The sequence below is a fragment of the Carica papaya genome, chromosome 1 (assembly GCF_054855325.1).
Source record: "Carica papaya isolate Zhongbai chromosome 1, ASM5485532v1, whole genome shotgun sequence".
Taxonomy (NCBI): domain Eukaryota; kingdom Viridiplantae; phylum Streptophyta; class Magnoliopsida; order Brassicales; family Caricaceae; genus Carica; species Carica papaya.
The window spans coordinates 22,621,343-22,639,142 of record NC_142309.1 but is presented as its reverse complement, the minus strand read 5'-3'; the positions used below and the strand labels follow the sequence as shown (position 1 = coordinate 22,639,142).

At 37.3% G+C, this 17,800-nt stretch overlaps 2 protein-coding genes across 4 annotated transcripts; one reads left to right on the top strand and one right to left on the bottom strand.

Annotated features, from left to right (window-relative positions):
• The first annotated feature begins 632 nt into the window (after positions 1-632).
• Positions 633-6,703, top strand: LOC110818714 (KH domain-containing protein). Of its 2 annotated transcripts, none has more exons than XM_022047672.2 (7): positions 633-1,004; positions 1,445-1,794; positions 2,168-2,353; positions 2,484-2,585; positions 2,699-2,770; positions 2,906-3,022; positions 5,268-6,703. In XM_022047672.2, exons 1-7 carry the CDS (start codon positions 788-790, stop codon positions 6,513-6,515), a joined length of 2,292 nt encoding a protein of 763 aa, XP_021903364.1. In that variant the 5' UTR covers positions 633-787; the 3' UTR covers positions 6,516-6,703. The 2 variants fall into 2 exon arrangements, with proteins under 2 accessions (XP_021903364.1, XP_021903363.1); XM_022047671.2 differs by having other exon boundaries at positions 2,699-2,773.
• Positions 6,704-7,544: 841 nt separating this feature from the next.
• LOC110818751 (SNARE associated Golgi protein family) lies at positions 7,545-16,852 on the bottom strand. Of its 2 annotated transcripts, none has more exons than XM_088221528.1 (7): positions 16,317-16,852; positions 12,267-12,319; positions 11,956-12,048; positions 11,635-11,858; positions 10,748-10,814; positions 8,833-8,998; positions 7,545-7,784 (listed from the first exon to the last, which is right to left on the bottom strand). In XM_088221528.1, the coding sequence occupies exons 1-7, from the start codon at positions 16,732-16,734 to the stop codon at positions 7,765-7,767; spliced, it is 1,041 nt and encodes a 346-aa protein (XP_088077654.1). In that variant the 5' UTR covers positions 16,735-16,852; the 3' UTR covers positions 7,545-7,764. The 2 variants fall into 2 exon arrangements, with proteins under 2 accessions (XP_088077654.1, XP_088077655.1); XM_088221529.1 differs by having other exon boundaries at positions 8,888-8,998; positions 16,317-16,849.
• Positions 16,853-17,800: the final 948 nt, after the last annotated feature.

Genomic DNA, 17,800 nt, shown 5'->3' with positions numbered 1-17,800 from the left:
TCTTTTGTTCGTTGTAGAGGTTCTTAATGACTGCTTGATCTTTTTTTTAAAAAAAAATAAAAAAATTGGATTAGGATTTATTTTAAGTATTAAGTTGATATGAAAGTGAAATGGTTAATATGGTATTTTCTGTTTGTTTTATTATTTTATTATAATAATAAAAAAAATATTCATATTTATATATTTGATTTTTACTAAGAGTAAAGTTTAATTGAAAATAAAATTTTTTAGTACCATAATAATTCTTAAGTAGTAACAAAAAATTATTAATTCTAATTATTTTACTAAATTTTTTAGATTATATATACGTATTTTTCATCAAATAATAATTAAGTGCGTACAATTTTCAATTAAATAAAAATATGTTCTTAAACATATTCAATTTTTTCTTAGATTTCTTAAAAGCATCTGAACGACCTTTAAAAAAAAAATTGTTTACACAAATTTCGTGTTGCTAATTTTTAGAAAAAAATTAACTAATCAAAAAATAAATCTGTTAAAAAATTAGGATTATATATAATAAGCCCATAGATATGAGGAAACTAAACCAAACCCTAGAGAGAAGAACCGAGACAACGAGCTGGCTCCTGGCTGGGCCACAAAATATCTACATTCTTCTATATAAAGACTTAAACCCTATGCGCAAGCTTACAGCCACATACGATACTCTCTCTCGTTCGCTGTTCTCTCCCCATCAAAAACCCTCACAGCCCATACTCCTCTCTCTCTCTTCTAAAGATTATCCTCTTCTTTCTCTCAAACCCTAGATTCCATCTTTTAACTATCAATGACGGAAGAAGAGGTTGTGGCACCGTCTGCGAGCCCCATTCCGTCAGATCACAAGCGCAAGCACGAGGAATTGGAGACAGAAGCCCCGGAGCACGCCGGCAACCAAGCGAATTCCAATGCGGAGCCCGATGAGGTTGAGGAACCCAAAGATGCGTTGTCATCTGATTCTTTGGAGGCGAAGCGACCAAGGCTCGACGGCCAACCGGATGGTCCAGGTACTTTCTGGTGTTCATTTTTCTTTCTTTGAGAAGGGTTCTTTCAGGTTGTCTTTTTGTGTGGAATTGAGTAGCGGATCCAGATTTTTATATGGCTATTAGGGTTTGATATGTAATTTCAGTTCTTTTTCATGCTTTAGCTTTCTTGCTTTAGTTTTCTTGCAGCCAATAACAGGGTGAATGTGCCTGTTTCTTTAGTTATTTTCTAGCAAAATAATGGTTGCGCTTAGATATATATGTATATGGTTAAGCTTTCAAATCTCTGCTTGCTTCATGAGCATATCCATCGAGATTATTTCCACTGATGCAATGTTCTTTTGATAAATGTATCGGTGCTAATATGCACGCTATAGTATTTTTTTGTTTTCTTGGCTCTTGTGACGGTAATAGGAGTCATTTATCCATTCTAATCCTAGATTTCTTGGTTGACCAATTAACAGCTAATGCAAACGGATTTGAAGAAGAAAAGTTGCCAGAGCCTGAAAAAGAAGTGGAGGATGAACCCAAGGAGATACGTGATGGAACTGAACAGGAAAAGGCTGGTGAAGCTCCACTGGAACAAGTGCAAGAAACTGCAGAAAACAAGGAAGTTGATGTCAAGACAGATGAAACTGTTGAACCTCCTTCAGATAATCACTTAACAGGAGATAACGAACAAACTTCTGTTGAAAATAACTGTGAGACTGAGAATGCTCAGGAACCCACTAATTATGATACGAAGATAACAAATGATGAAGAGATCGATGAGACCCAAACTACCACACGCAAGATAGAGGTCCCAAGTTCAAAGGTGAGCGAAATCAAATCTTGGCTTGAGTGATAAGACCTGATACAAGAAATGAAATGGTTATAAGGATCTTTTATTGCTAATGGTAAACATAAGTAATGAAATAATTTTATGTTCAATGTTTTATGTTTACGATTATGTTGTAGCAATAAAGAAGATTGTGGCTGAATATTTTTTGTGGTTTAGGGTAGTTGCAGTAATTTTTGCATTTATCTTGGGGATGACACTAACCTAGCTTTATTATAATAATATTTAAAACCTTTAACTCACTCGTTTAAGCTTTTGGCAAATATGTTACTGTAAGTTACTAAAGCTGGGATATATATGTAACATACCAAAGTTATTAATTGAAAGTCTTACCTTAATGATATTACAGGTTGGGGTTCTTATTGGAAAAGGTGGTGATACTATAAGATACCTGCAGTACAATTCAGGTGCTAAAATCCAAATTACTAGGGATGCTGATGCTGATCCAAGTTCTGTGACAAGACCTGTGGAAATAATAGGGACTTTGTCTAGTATAGAGAAGGCCGAGAAACTGATAACTGCTGTCATAGCAGAGGTTTTATTTTTTCGCCAAAGTTTTGTTTTATTGTCTTACTGCCAAAACCTGCTCTTTTTGTTCTATTATTTTATTTTTTCTTAGAGATACTAGAGCCAGTAGCATGTTTTAAGCTTTTTAAATGTCGCAGGCCGATGCTGGAGGTTCCCCGTCTCTTGTAGCTAGGGGTCTTCCTACAACACAGGCTGCTGGAGCTGCTGACAGTATTGAAATACAAGTTCCAAATGAGAAGGTTTTTATATTTTTGCTGTGATTCAGATCAGAAATTCATGAATTCATGCATGCATCTGTGTGATTCTTTCTGAAAGTTCGTGGGTTAAATGAGCTTCTGCTTTTATCGCTCAGGTTGGTCTTATTATTGGCCGAGGTGGGGAGAATATTAAAAGTATGCAGACAAAATCAGGGGCACGTATCCAGGTAGTTGATATTGTAACTTGGTTCGGTTTGCATGTAACTAGATGTATAAAATTAGCAAATTGGATGACGGTTTTCTCTGTCGCCATATATGTCTTTTTCATATGTAAGATTGCTGACAATAAAATTTTCATTTAGTTGATACCTCAACATCTCCCAGAAGGGGATGGTTCTAAAGAAAGAACTGTACGGGTGACTGGTGATAAGAGACAAATAGAGATGGCTAGAGAAATGATAATGGATGTTATGAATCAGGTTTGTCTTTCTGAGAACTCCTTCCATGTAGATTAAATTGTTTGCAAATTGATTTGTTTAAAGAAATTAGTTTTGTGCTCATTTAAATTTGAATGTATCTATGGATTGTTTATCCTTGAAAGTACCCTTATGTATAAGTGGATGTTTCATGTAATGCTTATAGGTCCTTATACTGTCAGCTGTGAATTATCAACTTAATGTTTTGGTTGTCACAGCCAAAACTTCTTCCTTTGGGATTTTTAGAGTTATCCACAAGGCTTCGTCCACTTACCTTTTGGCATCCTACTTTTTGTCCCATTGTTTCAGAGGCAACAGGCTAAAAGCTGCTTACTAACTAATGATATGTGTATGCTCACATAGAATAGATATTTTGTTATTCTAGTAATGACTTGATTTTATTGAGAAAAGATTTGTGATGCATTTTCCATCATGGTAGCTAGGTAGTTTTTGAAGGGATGAATTTTTTGTTGATGAGATGTATGTCTGTACCGGCTTCTAATGTCTATGCACAAGCTGTCCAGTTTTGGTTTCCTAGGGGAAAAATGCATCTAGAATTACATTCTGTTAATTCTTTGCTTCCCCTTTTCCTTCAATTCTTTAGAAAATATTTTGTACTTATTCTCTATATAACTGTTCTAGAAATTTTGGGCCAAAGTTAAAAATTTATGTTTTCTTTTGACTAGTACAGAACTTCGAAGCCTATTGCATCCTCAAGCTGCCAAACGATGTAAAACTGTAGTCTTAATTTGAATATCCATCGAAACATTGCATTTAAGTATAACAATTTTTTTTTGTATTGGAGGAAGAGTCTTCTCATAGTTTAAACATGGGAGCGAGAGCTTAATTGAAACATGTATAGAGTACAAGATATCAATGAATGATCAATGCCAAGGTTCTTGAATGTTGTTAGGAAGGTCATATATTCAATCCACGATGTCGGTTGCCATGATTTATTTATGTTGAAGGTGCCAATTTCGAATTGGTGTTGGCTTTAAAAATGCAGATTTGGCTATTACCTTCCCATGGGTCCAGCATTGCTTTGTTGGTGTAGCAATAGACAACTACTATTCATTCTCATCACCGAAGAGAGGTATCAGACATTAATTCTCGCAATTGCAGGATGTTAATAGTGGGTAAGATTGCTTTGAGACTTGAAAGTTGAAAAAAATCATAATGTAGTACGGATATATTATATGAGACATTCTCGGACAAAAGTATTAGTATCATGTCTGGTGAATAAGTCTTCCGTGTTTGGAATATATGTGGGATCAACATACTCTTATCAAGTTTGTTTTGAACATTTGAAGATTGTGGTACGTATCCCTTGATATGCATTAAAAGGTGCCATTACAAATTCCACTACAATTTTGTAAAGATTGAGCAGAATTAGTTTGTCTTACTATGTGGATGACTGGAGTTTAGTTGTAATGAAGATGATCGGAACAGTTGGCATCTGTGTATGTTCTAAAGTGGAGTTGCAACACCTCCATGTGATAGTTTTTCTTTCTCTCTTTTCTGCCTTATTAAAGATTTATTCTGTTGGTCTTGGTTTCCTTTTGTCCTTTTATCCTTGTTGATGTTAGATTACGGTCAGTACAGAATCTTGCTTGAAAACATTGTCTCCATCATAATTTCTAACATCTCTTTTTAACCATGATCATCGATCTGAAAGTTGGATTAAGATTGAGCGGAGGTCTTACGATTAGCCTTTTAAATTGTGTATGTTGAAGTGATTAATTGTTATCACATTGTTCTAATGGCCTTATGCATTGTTCAGAATACTTCCTTTACTCCTACTCTCTAATGATGCCTTGCCTTCTATCATGCTTGTTGTGACAATTGATAATATATCCATGGCTAGCGTTGGACATGCTTATTGCTTGCTTGTCATGGTTTTAGCTTACACGTTTTTTTAGGTTTCTTAGAATTGTGTGAATGGTCTGCCAGGTTATGGAGTAAGTTACTAACTCGTGAATAGTTGGTAGATATGATGATTTCAAATACTAAAATTTAGCTAAGATGTCTTGTTATTATTTTGGGGATGAGGTGTTAAATGTGTTTTTCTGCCTTTTGTCATTTTCAAATGAGATGATATCTCTGATCAGGTTATTTTTTTGAAGGCATGTTCACCTCAGTGCTAGCAAACTGGTCATTTATGTCTAGTTAATACTTTTATCTTCGTCATGTGTGAATGAAATTACTTCTATGCTAATTTGTTTTTTTTTTCCTAATTTATGATGAATAGACCGTAAGGCCATCTCTTTCCAGCAATGTTAAGCAGCAGGCTTACCGACCACGTGGACCCACGGGCCCACCTCAGTGGGGTCCAAGGGGTCCTCATCCATCGCAGTCAATGGGATATGATTACCAACAACGAGGGCCTTATCCATCTCAGATGCCAAACTATCAACATCCTGGTTATGGGAGCTATCCGCAGCAGATGCCTCCAAGAAGTAGCTTTGGTTCTGGTTGGGAGCAAAGGCCACATCCAAGCATGCAAGGGCCCCCTCCACATAGTGCTGGTTATGATTATTATGGAGGGCAAGGAGGTCATGCAGTATCTGCTCCACTTTCTACTTCCATTTCAGGGCCATTACCTTCCCCAGCAATGGTTCCACCCCATCACCAGGCTAATTACAATTATGGGCAACCACAAGGTCAGGAATATGGGCATCCTGGTCCTTATGCCCAGACAGCTCCTCAGCAGAACTATGGACATATGTATGAAGAGCCTAAATATGAAAATCATGGTGCAGTGCAGCAACCTTATGGAGGACATGGAGGTTCTCAGCAATACCCCCAGGCTGGTGGTCATCCAGGATACCCCCCACAACAGCAGTATGGTAAGCCAACTTATGGAATGCAGGGACCGCCGGTGCAAAATTATGGCCCTCCTAGAGCTAGTCAACCTGGGGATATTCCTTATCAAGGACCTGTTCCATCAAGTCAATCATATGGCCCAAATGTCGCCCCTCAACAGCAATACCCATATGCATCTGGTGGACCTATGCAGCCAACTTATCCATATGGCTCTGTACCACAGTCTGATGGCTACAGTCAGCCACCACCTGCAACTGGTCAAGGTTATCCCCAGCAAGGTAGCCAGCATGTTCCTAGTTACGGCCAGGCTGGTGGACAGCAGGCAGGTTATGGACAAGTAGGTCCTACTGGTGGATATGTTTCCTACCCATCTCAACAAGGTTACCCTGAGCAGGCAGCAGCTCAAAATAGTGGAAGTTATGCCTACCAAGGTACTCAAGATCCTAATTATGGCAGTGGCACTGTTGCAGCCTATAGTGCACCAGCTAGTGGGCAACAACAAGGCTATGCCCAAGCAACTCCAGCTCAACCGAGCTATGATCAGTCTGCACAGCAATCAGGTTATGGAGGTACTCCTGGCAGTGCACCAGCAAGTTATGGCAAAAATTTGTCCCCCCAACCCGGCTATGCTCAGTATGATTCAAGCCAGATTTACGCAGCCGCCCCTCGCTGAAAATTTTGCTCTAGTTAGTAGGTAAATTTGGACTGCCTTTAAGCTAGTGTATTGTTGTATTAGCTTCAGCTTTTTAGGTCCAGATAGCTTACTGTTGACAGATCTTCTATTCTATGGTTACCTTACAAATGTTCTGTTTCTATTGAATGCTACTAATTAGTAAATGCAGGAGCCTGATTTATTTTGGATGTTCTTGTTTGTGCTAACGGGCACATGAAAAAGTTGTGTATATTTGGGCCCTGTATATGAGTGAGCTAAATACTGAGGTTTGAAGTTAGGAAACAACAGTGCCAGGGATTGTTTTGTTTCTGTGATTTGAAACACCCGATTGAATACTTAAATCGCAGAAAATTAAGGTTTAGATGCGTGCTGGTAAATGGATATCTGGTTCTGGTTTGGAAATTGGGTACCGTCTGCCATGTGTTGGAAAGATCCAAGGTCATGGACAAAAAAAGTCTGGAGACATCCGCAGGTTCCACTTAACCTATTTCTTTCTTCATGATAAGTATGATTATGGGCCACGAAAATATTCTATATTTCTGATATTTATCTCCAGTTATTTTGAATTTTCGATATTTTGTTATTATTTAGCTATATTACTATTTGGCTGTATTCTATAAGTTTGCTCTGGTGAGTTACACATTTTTACACTGAAAGTGTTTATTTTAGAAGTTGAAGGAAAACAATTTACTAAAACATGGATTCTACCTTAAAATGTTTAATTGAGTCAGTTTGTAGTGATTTTCTTTTAATGAGTCTCATAACTTTTAAAGAGCTGCATGGTGCCCCCTAGGAAGACTTTAACATTAAAATTGGAAGAAAAAATATGACATCATTGATGATAGCTCATAGTTCTAAAATTTTTAAATATCATTTTTAACTGTCATATTACCTTCAACAAAACAAATTATTTGCTGAAAATTAAATCAATCTCAGAAGGCAAAAAGTCAGACAGATCTAAACTCTATATAAACCATTTTGCCATCTAATAGGAGGCATTGAGTAAAGATTAGAACTGTTCAGTTAGAATTAACTAACAATTATGTGGCACCTCCCTTGCATAACAAAAGAATACATCAAAATTTTCCCATTTCTGGGAGTGTTGAATTATACACATTCCAAATTACCCACACATTAGGCATCCGTAGACTTTGCAATTTAAATTATATTGCTATCCACTTTGCAGTCTAGAACATGTTGCCCGAAACCTTTCCCCTTCCATTTACAGTTATAAGTGCTTAGTATCTACTCAATATCCTTCACAGCATCCTGCATTATAACCCACCAACTTAGCAACACAGGTACAAGAAATCTCCAAGAAAGGAAATACGTATATATACATTAAAACATGACGGCAGTAACCCATCCATTAAAGTCAATAAGTTACAAGTTTAACTGGTCCATCCAATTTTAATAACAGTGAGGTTTCGTTTGACAGAGAGGTACGGTAGGTGAGAGGAGTTTTAAAGTCTTTTGGTCCTCAAAAGGAAATATTAGTCTCCCTTGGTGTTCATTTCTATTTCATCTATTTCTTTCCCACTTACTGCTGTGAAGACTAGATAACCTTATAAAATTTCCTGCATTCTTTCAAGTAAATTGATAATGCCCTATAATGGCAGTGCCATAATAACAGAACATAATTCGCTCCAAACTTTGAATTTGATTTGAAACTTGAAAATGAAACATAGACAAATAAAGCTCAAAGTTAAAATGTGGTTGCTTATGGTTTCTAGAAGAACACGGACAGATGGTCAAGTAAATATTCATTTCACGTGTCATGGACTGTCTACCACAGCAACAGATTGTATATACTCACAGCAAATATCCCCACACTGTTGACTGGTATAAAAACTGTTTACACATGGGAAGAAGAGGAAAGAAGATTGAAGGATTAGGCTAGATAATTCCAATTCATTCACTAAACAGATTTTGTTTTTCTTACAGATGTAGGAGCTAATTTGCTACTTTAAAATTTTTTGTTTCTTAGCGTTGGATCTGGGTGTCAGTTTCTTCCAGCAAAGGAGATTATCTACTTCAGCTTTTTTCTTGTATAAATTCAAATGTTGAACTGAATAAAGCTAGGCAGCTTTAGTGTTGAAAAGTGTTGAGCTTCTTTTCTAAACTCAGAAATAGAAGGATTCTTTTTTTCCCAGCCTAGACGAGCCCTTATTGTTAAGAGATTTAAGGATTCTCTCTTAAGCCCTTACCCTCTTCCACAACAAATCCACAAATACATCCACTTTAGGGACCTAACAACACCCCTGGAATGAGAGTGCTATGGATAACACAACATAATTCAGCAGAATGTGATACAAACCTTGCAAATGAAACAACAACAAATAGATCTCAATGCTCGACCAATTTGGCATTACCTTCGCAAGCCGTGTCACATACGCTGCAGCTAATGCTGTGAACAACAGACCCAACCCAAGGGTCAATAGCTGACCATTTCCTCCAAGTACACCAACCTCAGATTCTTCTTGCTGAAATGTAAATAAGAAAATATAAATCAGATAATCCGATTCCAAGTCTGACTATAAAAACCCCATGACAATGAGCTATAACTTATTCCCTGAAAGTTCACTGGAGTGCTTTCCTATCATATAGCATTGCAATTCTTTGATTTACAATTAACTTTTGATCAATTTATTCATTTGTTTTCTATACGGGTGGTACCTGCTTGGTTTGTCTAATATGATTATATTCTTTTTTTTTTGTTTAAAAAGAAACCTTTTGCAGTCTGAAGGAGTCCAATGTGGGCTTATTGTCTTTTCATCATTGTCCCTAAACAAAATGATTTTCAGAGTCAAGGATTAGAGGCTGGTTGGAAGGGTTGGTTGTAAGAGGAGGAAAAGAGACATTTGGGCCATATGATTGACTTGATGGAACAGGTCCTTGATAAGGCATATCCCCAAGTTGACTAGCTTTAGGAGGACCATACTTTTGCAATGGCGGTCCCTGCATTCAATAAGATGGCTTATCATACTGCTTTCTTATCATGGTGCAGTTTCTAGATTCGACTGTTTTCTGATTTCTTCTTCTTTTGATTTTCACATTCCTGAGTTGGTACAAAAATTGTTGCCACACACTACTACCTTGAACACTTTCATTTGTGTTTTGAGCACAGTAAAATTAGACGTAAGCTCTGTCCATTTAGCCTGAGAGAACAAATGGCTTCAGATACTTCGGTCTTTCTGACTATGCAAGGGGTGGTGAGATGAAGTTCAAGTGGAAGAGCGTACTAGTTTCAAGATTGCCATGAGGCTTCAACATGTCAAATCCAAAGTTAAAGCTATGGTGTAAGCTGGAGTTTACTGACACAAAAGAAAGAAGGGATAGATTGAGCTTTCTAATTTATTGCTAATTTACTTCTGATGGAGACAGATCTGGATTTTGATTAAGGAGCACAACAAGAATATCGAGCTCTTCTATAGCAGACAATTTAACTATATGTAGAAGATGGAGGTTGGTGGACAGCTAGTTGAGAATAATGGAGACATGAGGGAGATAGTAAAAGGCTTTAGCCAACGTTAAGAATGAGCTATTTGGGGATAAAGACCAAGAAGGTGGAATTGGGCCCAAAGGATCCTCTCTAAGAAAAACTTAGAAAACACCATGAAATCTTCTTTTGAGGATCTTTAGTAGAAATGCAATTGAAGATTGAACCTAGATGGTGTGAACTTGATTCTCTTGATGAGCGACAGATGGTGTCTCTGCAAATGCCTTCTTGTGAAGAGGAGATTCTTAAAAGCTTCATGAGTTGCAGAAGGAATAAATTCCTAGGGTTGAATGCATTATCTGAGTCGCAAAAGGGATAAACCCTAGGATTGGACGCAGCGTCTATGGATTTCTTGGAGAAATATTGGAGGATGTTGAAAGAAGATTTATGGTGTTTTCTAAGCTTTCTCACGGTACTAAATAATCTGATTATATCTTACATTTCTGTATCTCACATCTCTTCCGTCGGCATTAAATAACAAATTGATACATTTCAAAATTACAATTCTTGGTTAATGGTTAAAACCTACCATTACTAAACTATGGTCTCATGAAACTGGGCATCTCATGAAACGGGGCAATAAGAGGCGTTATTTTTTGATGTAGTTCTACCTTGAAGCACTTTTCTTGGAGTCATGCTAGTAAGACCACAACTCTATTACCAATGCAATGAAAAAGTAAACTCAATCTACCATATATAGCATTAAAAGCAGTAGGAAGAAAGCAAAACTCACAATGATTGCCCGTCCAAATGCCCCAGCACTAACATAAGCCCATGTTCCTGGAAGCATCCCCAACCAACTACAGTAAAGGTAACAGTTGAATCTGAATCAGAGAGTGCTCAGATTTTGAGCAACTTTTGCACTTAATTTTCAAGTTTATATGTTATTCTTAAGAAAGGGATGGAACTTAACCTGTAGATATCTTTTCAAGACCAATTCCGTACAATTGAGTTACATGTACACAACATAACTAACAGAGAGCTAACTTTTTATGACATAACTAACAGATAACTAACTTTTTATGAACAACTGGGAGTTCCCCTGAATGATAAGAGCTCACTGAAGTTCCAGCAATAATGAAAAGGTTGTATTACTAGGAAATTTCTAACCAGTGACAGTAACAATACATTTTTAAGTAGGGATCCATTTTTTATTTTCAAAGACATGAAGAGTTCAGGTAGAAAAAAATGATAACTTCTCTCATAACTTCCAACCTAGATGGATAGACATTTCCTCAAAAAAGTTTATAGCCAAATTTTTTATTCCAACTATATTGAGTATCTAAAACTGTAAACCTTGACAAAAGAGAGAGAAATGAGATAAGCAAATCTACTGTTGCAGAAACAATAACCATGCAGTACATTTCTCCTGTGCTCTTTTGTTAACACATCATACATATACGCAATCTAACCTTCTCATATGCAAGTAACTATAATGGCAAATGCAATCATGTCTCTGCACTTCAAGCATAACAATGAAATCACCTATAAGTTGAATATTAGATTAAGCAAAAGAGCGGAGAGCCAAGGGAACTAAAGCAATTAATCTAAAACCTATTATAGACAGTAGCAAGCATTAGCCAAGAATAAAATAAGAATCCTTTGTGTGAAAAGACGGACCTTCCCAATACATATGGTACAAACTTCACAGATGTCAAGCCATACAGATAATTTCCCAAAGAGAAAGGAAGCAAAGGACTCAATCTTAGTAAGGTAACAACCCTGAAGCCATTTTCACCAATTGCCTTATCAATTGCAAGGAATTTTTTATTTCCTTCCACTAATTTAAGAATCCGCTCTCGAGCAAAATATCTGGCGATTAGAAAGGCAACACTTGCAGCAACCTAAGAAAGGTACAAAAATTATTGGAAATCAAGTTTAACAAAAGTGAACATCTTTCCAAAGTTCAAAAGAAAAGAAAACAAAAGAAAAAAGACTTACTGTTCCACTAATAGAAACTATGATGGTTCCAATGACAGACCCAAAAAGAAGACCAGCTGACATTGTCAACGGAATGGCTGGAATTGCAAGAATCTTGAGAACCAAATTACCCAAGGTCAGTTTATCCAATGTAACTCCAAAAGAAAACTAACAATATGTTCTAAAAGTCACACTAGAAACATTTATAATTTTCTTCTGGTACATAGATAAACCAGTTTGAAAACCTAATTAAATCCAAATTAAGCATCTAAACATGTATGGGGTGGGGGGAAAATTATGCACTAAACACAAAGAAGGGATCAAGTGTATGCCTCCAATCCTGCATAAACTGCCACGAATAAAGCATATCCTGCTGGGCCATAACCTGTTCATTGAAATAACAAAATGATCGAATCTGAGTTAAGAACTGGATTCTACCACGTTCTGAAACTTCAATCAAGAAAAGAGAATTCAATTAGAATTTACAAATCAATCATAGTGAAATAAAAATTCCAACAAAATCTTTGAACAGATCATTAATGGCATAAAATTCAAAGATTCAAAGAAATACCTAACACCACATACAAAACCCAAATTTACAAGAGATTCGTAATTAACTTGCACACACCAAACTCTCATACCAATCAACAAGACCAACCAAATTAAAGTTCCCACCTCTCTCTCTCTCTCTCTCTCTCTCTCTCTCTCTCTCTCTCTCTCTCTCTCTTGGAGAAAACATCCTCTTTCCTGCTTCTCAATTAGTCCTATGTCTGGTGTTGGGGTCTTCTCTCATGATGGTGTCTCCTCCTCATAAATTCTTAGTCACTAAGCAAAAATGTACAACATTGTGCTCGCGGGAGGCAATGCCAATGGTATTAGTATCAACAAGCATTGTAAAGGTTTCAATTCCATTATTATTTTGCAGAAATTAAGGTGGTTTGGCTACTAAGAATTTTTTAGTGAATTTTATTAGGAGAAAAGATCAGCTTCTATCAGGCATGATTTGCAGAAACCACACTTTGTGGATAAGGATGACAATAGGGCAGGTTCGAGCTGGTTTTACCAAAACCCAAGTAAAGAATGCTTTGCCCCGAAATAGCCCTGAACCAAGGACAGGCTTTTAAAAAATTTGTTCTTTTCGCACCATGCAGGTTTAAGATAAACCTTGCCCAATCCTAGTTAGATGAAGCCGAAGGTCAAAATGGTCAAAACACCAACAGCTTGAACCCCAAAAGTCTACAAGTTGATGTTGAGCGCAAGTCTGCTACATACTGGAACAATGGGGAGAAATCGAAGAGCACAAAACCTGTAAATGAGAGAATTTGAGTTTCAGGGTCTTCAAGGAATGGATTTGTCATGGAGACTCACAAGTGAGGTAAAAGAAGTAACGACCCGGATGAATCAGTTTTCTGAGTCATTGATAGTGGTAAAACAAGAGGAAAAAATGATGAAGTTTGTAAGGGCAAACAAGACGGTGGATGGCAAAGAATCGATAGGAGATTTGTAGGTACATCCATGGAGATGGTTGGTCAGAAGGGTAGCAGAGCAAATAATAATGTTCACGGCATTAGCAAGATATGGAGGCAATTCAATAGTGTTTTGTTGACAGCCTTGAAATATGCAAAGCCAAAGATGAAGATGATTGAAGAAAGATGATGCAGATGAATGAAGAAGATGAAGTACAGAAGGAGGCAGGACTCACCTGCATGCTTGGCTGCTGGGCCGATTACAGGTTGTTCCTATAAAGGATCGTACTAATGACATATACGATACTTGAATTCTCGATGTAGATGCTACATAGTTGGTTCTTATTCTTCAGAAACTATGAGTGTAATAGGAGCATCCGTCGACAAAAGGATCGAGATCTTATAATTGAGGAGGGAGTGGAAAGGGTGGATACTTCCACATCTCTTTTCTGCTGACAACTCTTTGTTCATTTGAGAACCAGATGACAGAGCGTAACATTAATCAGATGCGTGTTACTTTGTTTTTAAGTTGTTTCGGGTCTCAAAATTAACTTGTCAAAATTAGAGTTAGCGCAAATTGCACTAAGTCGCGAACCAAGGCAACTGGCCATAACTTTGGGGTGTGGAGACGTGAATCTACCAATCAAGTACTTGGGTCCTCCCTTGAGGGGTCCAAGTTCAGGGAGGTTCCGATGTGAGGACCAGTAACCAACCATTTTGAATCTCGATTAACTAGTCAGAAAGAAGTTTACGGCAAAAATGGGACAGACCGATCTTTATCAAAAGCACCTTACCCAATATTGCCACATATTTTATATCTCTGGCTACTATTCCTTCTAATGAAGCCAAGAGATTGGAGAGGATCCAATGTAAATTTTATGGGGCGATCTCAGATGAGAGGAAAAAGTATCATCTTGTGGCATGGGATAAGGTGAAAAAACCGCTCCATAATGGAGGTTTGAGCTTGAGATCGTTGGTGGATTTTAATAAAACGCTTCAAGTGAAGTGGTTATGGAGATTTTGAATGAGGGAGGCATTTAAGAAAAAAAAAGTGTCAATTGCTAGTATGATAAGAATGAGGTTGGTTTGCACACTTCCCTAGGGTTCTCATGAGGAAAGGGGACTTTCAAGAGTGAGCTAAATGGAGAGTAAGGTGCCAAAGTGAGCTTCTAGAGATGAGGGGCTAGAGGGTGGGGCTTTGATTCATTAATTTCCTAATATTTTTGCTTTAACTTGCTTCGAGGAAGCCACCATCAAAGAATCCTTGATAGACTCCAGGGAGAGCGTGGAGTGGTCGGTTGTGCTGGTTAAAAATCTAAATGACTAGGAGTGTCTGCTGGTTAAAAATCTAAATGACTAGGAGTGTCATGAGAACTTGAGGTTGTTGAGATGCCTCACAGGGATAAAAGTGTCCCAAAATCATAAAGATCAACCAATGCGTAGAAGTTGAATGCATCAGGGACTCAGTGAAACCATTTTATTGACATTTGAGCAGGGGGATAAGAAATCATGATGACTCCCCACGTAACCTGATTTGGAAGGTTACAGCAACTCTTAGAGTGGCCTTCTTCACTTGGGAATCTGTGAATGAAATTACTATGAATAAGTTAATTAAGAGGGGAAAAAATTTAGTGAATGAGTGTCACCTGTGGAAGATTACTGCAAAATACTGCAACCACATTCTTTCATGGTGCCCATATGCTCATCGGATTTGGTTTTTGGCCTATCGTTTCTTGGAATGGATGGAATGATAGTCGGTTCAGTCAGGGAGGAGTTACGGGCTTAGAGTGTTATCAAAGGTGATAAGAACCAAGGTTATTCCCTTGGAGCCTCTTGGATTATTTGGAAAGAGAGAGAGATAGAAGAGCTTTTGAAGAGACGTAATCTAGAATTGATAGATTTAAAGATTTATGGTTACAGACCTTAAGTTTTTTGTTAAGAGGTCACTCTCTTTACACCAGCATGGATTTGGGGGATCTAATTGACATCCTGGTGGATCTGTAAACACTTTATATATGGTTTTACACCCTCTTTGTACTCTTGAAATTATTTTCGTACTTTTCTATTCAACAAAATGTCAGTTTCCTTCAAAACTTTCCATTATATTAGTCCACATGAGTCTTTGAATGTACAGGTATAAAAATTGAGATTGCAAGGCAAATTTTCAGTGAATCCTTCAGTTCCATATGGCTAACATTGCTATAATCAAATAGAATTTTCACTAGAAGCAGAATCTGGAAATTAATGCCCCCGTAGCTTTTCTTGCTTGGAAGCACCAAAGGATATTATTCTCACTCGAGACAACCTCATAAAAAGACGGAAAATACTGGTGATGGGTGTTATATTTATAAGAGGGCGGCTGAGTCACTTAATCATTTGCTTCTGTGGTATCCTATTTCTTTTCGGCTACAGGTAGTTGCTTATAGCTTGTTGGGAGTTAGTAGGATGATGGCTGATTCTATGTAGGACGAGATCTAGGCTTGGAGAGGCATCAAAGATAATATGCATAATAGAAACATCTTATCTCTTATCCCTTTGATATCTGGAAGGAAATAAATAAAAGGACTTTCTGAGGGTAAGGGGACAAATTTTGGTTCCAGACTCTTTGCTTTTTTATTAAGATCATCCTCTTGATTCAGCTGAGGATCTGGGGGGACCTTATTGACATTTTGATTTTCTCTGTATTTGGGTTGCACCCCCATGGTGCTTGTTAATACAAATTTTCTTTTTCCTCTAAAAAATAATTAATAACCCAAATCATTGCAGACATTTCTATGACTATACTCAACTTTCATAAAATAAAAGGAACGAAAATAGGTCATCAATCCTCACCAAGAATAATCACCAAATTCCAAAACAGATACACAAATTTCAAGGAAAAAAACAAGAAATCGCCTCAAATTGCAGGATAATTACCATCAATAAACGTGGAGAACTGACTCAAGAAGGCATTTATCTGTTCCTTGTAGATATACCCCACAGTACCAAAACCCCCCACAACACCGACTAGCAAAACTCCAGCCAAAAGTGTACCCTTAACGGCAGTGTCCCCTTCCAATCCCCCTCCGCTCTCACCATCGCCATCGACCTTGATCTTATCATCATCATCGCTCTTAGGGTTCAAGAACCACCTGAGGCTCTGCGGAGCGCTGCTCGGACTCTTCTGAAACGATTGCTGTTTCTTAGTTTGCCTGAGAGAGGAGCATGGTTTGAAGAAATGAAAACGCTTGCTGGGCCTAAAGCTGTAGAGAAAGGAACAAGGAGGAGGAGAAAGGTGGAAATTGCATGTGAAAGGTAGAGAAGATGAAGAAGGTTTTATGGAGAGGGTGCGCATTTTAAGCAGAGAGTGTTGTGGAGAATAAGAACAACCACTCCTGCTCCTGGTGCTGATGGGTGGTGCGCCATGTAATGATGATGATATTGTAGGGAGATGGTGGTGTGTTGGGATGTTTGGAGCAAAACTACTGGTGGCTAGAGTCGGACTAAATACAGTCATCGCCTTGCTGGCATTTTGTTTACCTCTTAATTTATTTATTTAAAAATTATTAATTTAAAATAAATTGATAATTTTAAAAATAATAAAATTTATATATAAGATATATATATAGTTGAATTGATTTCAATGCTAATTTTTTTTTATTTTTTAGTAGATATATTTTAAAAAAATATATAAAATACTACTAATAATTAATAGATTTGCCATGTAATAACCAGATAGATAAATAATTATTTTTTATTTGAAAATTTTTACTGTAATACCCGGACCTAAAAATTAAATCTGGAATAATTTAATAACAATAATAAAATAAAATAATTTAATATTATTTTTAAAAAATTAAAAAAAATTTGTGTTTTGGATGCATTTAAAAATATTTTTACAAATCATGCCAAGTAGAACTAAATGATGACCTATTTAAAAAAAATTTGAAAAATTAGGATAAAAGTAAAAATAATAAAACTTTGGCTACGTAGACCGTCACGTCAACAGCACGATCGGTCGTTGTGCACTGCATGGTAGACACATGGACATGTGCCCACAAGGGAAGCCACGCAGACGATACACGTGCTAGCAGATCTAACGGCCCAGATCCCCTTCCACGTGCACGGAAGGTCCAGATCCGTTTTCTCTTCATACGCAATCGAACGGCTATATTTGATTAGATCGTGTAGTTCAAGTGAATTTCTCAAATAGAAGCGATCCAACGGTGGTGAGTGGGCCACGTGTCCCTACACGAATGGTCTAGATCGATGTAGAGAATGTATATAAGCATCGCATCCTAAGGAAACCTAACCTTAATCGCACCTGCCCTTGTTGAAAAAGAAGAAGAAGGGCGGCCAGAAAGAGACCCATCATTGTCGCCGCAGCACTAGAGCCACCCCCAACGCTGGAAAGGTAAAAC

Bases quoted from the DNA above. Each gene is read 5' to 3' on its own strand.
- LOC110818714 (XM_022047671.2), top strand. From the start codon at position 788: ATGACGGAAGAAGAGGTTGTGGCACCGTCTGCGAGCCCCATTCCGTCA. The intron at 2,354-2,483 runs GTTTTATTTTTT...TAAATGTCGCAG, and splicing joins TAACTGCTGTCATAGCAGAG to GCCGATGCTGGAGGTTCCCC. The intron at 3,023-5,267 runs GTTTGTCTTTCT...TATGATGAATAG, and splicing joins TAATGGATGTTATGAATCAG to ACCGTAAGGCCATCTCTTTC.
- LOC110818751 (XM_088221528.1), bottom strand. From the start codon at position 16,734: ATGCGCACCCTCTCCATAAAACCTTCTTCATCTTCTCTACCTTTCACA. The intron at 10,815-11,634 runs GTCCGTCTTTTC...CCTTTACTGTAG, and splicing joins GTACCATATGTATTGGGAAG to TTGGTTGGGGATGCTTCCAG. The intron at 7,785-8,832 runs GTTTGTATCACA...GTTATAATGCAG, and splicing joins GTTGTTGTTTCATTTGCAAG to GATGCTGTGAAGGATATTGA.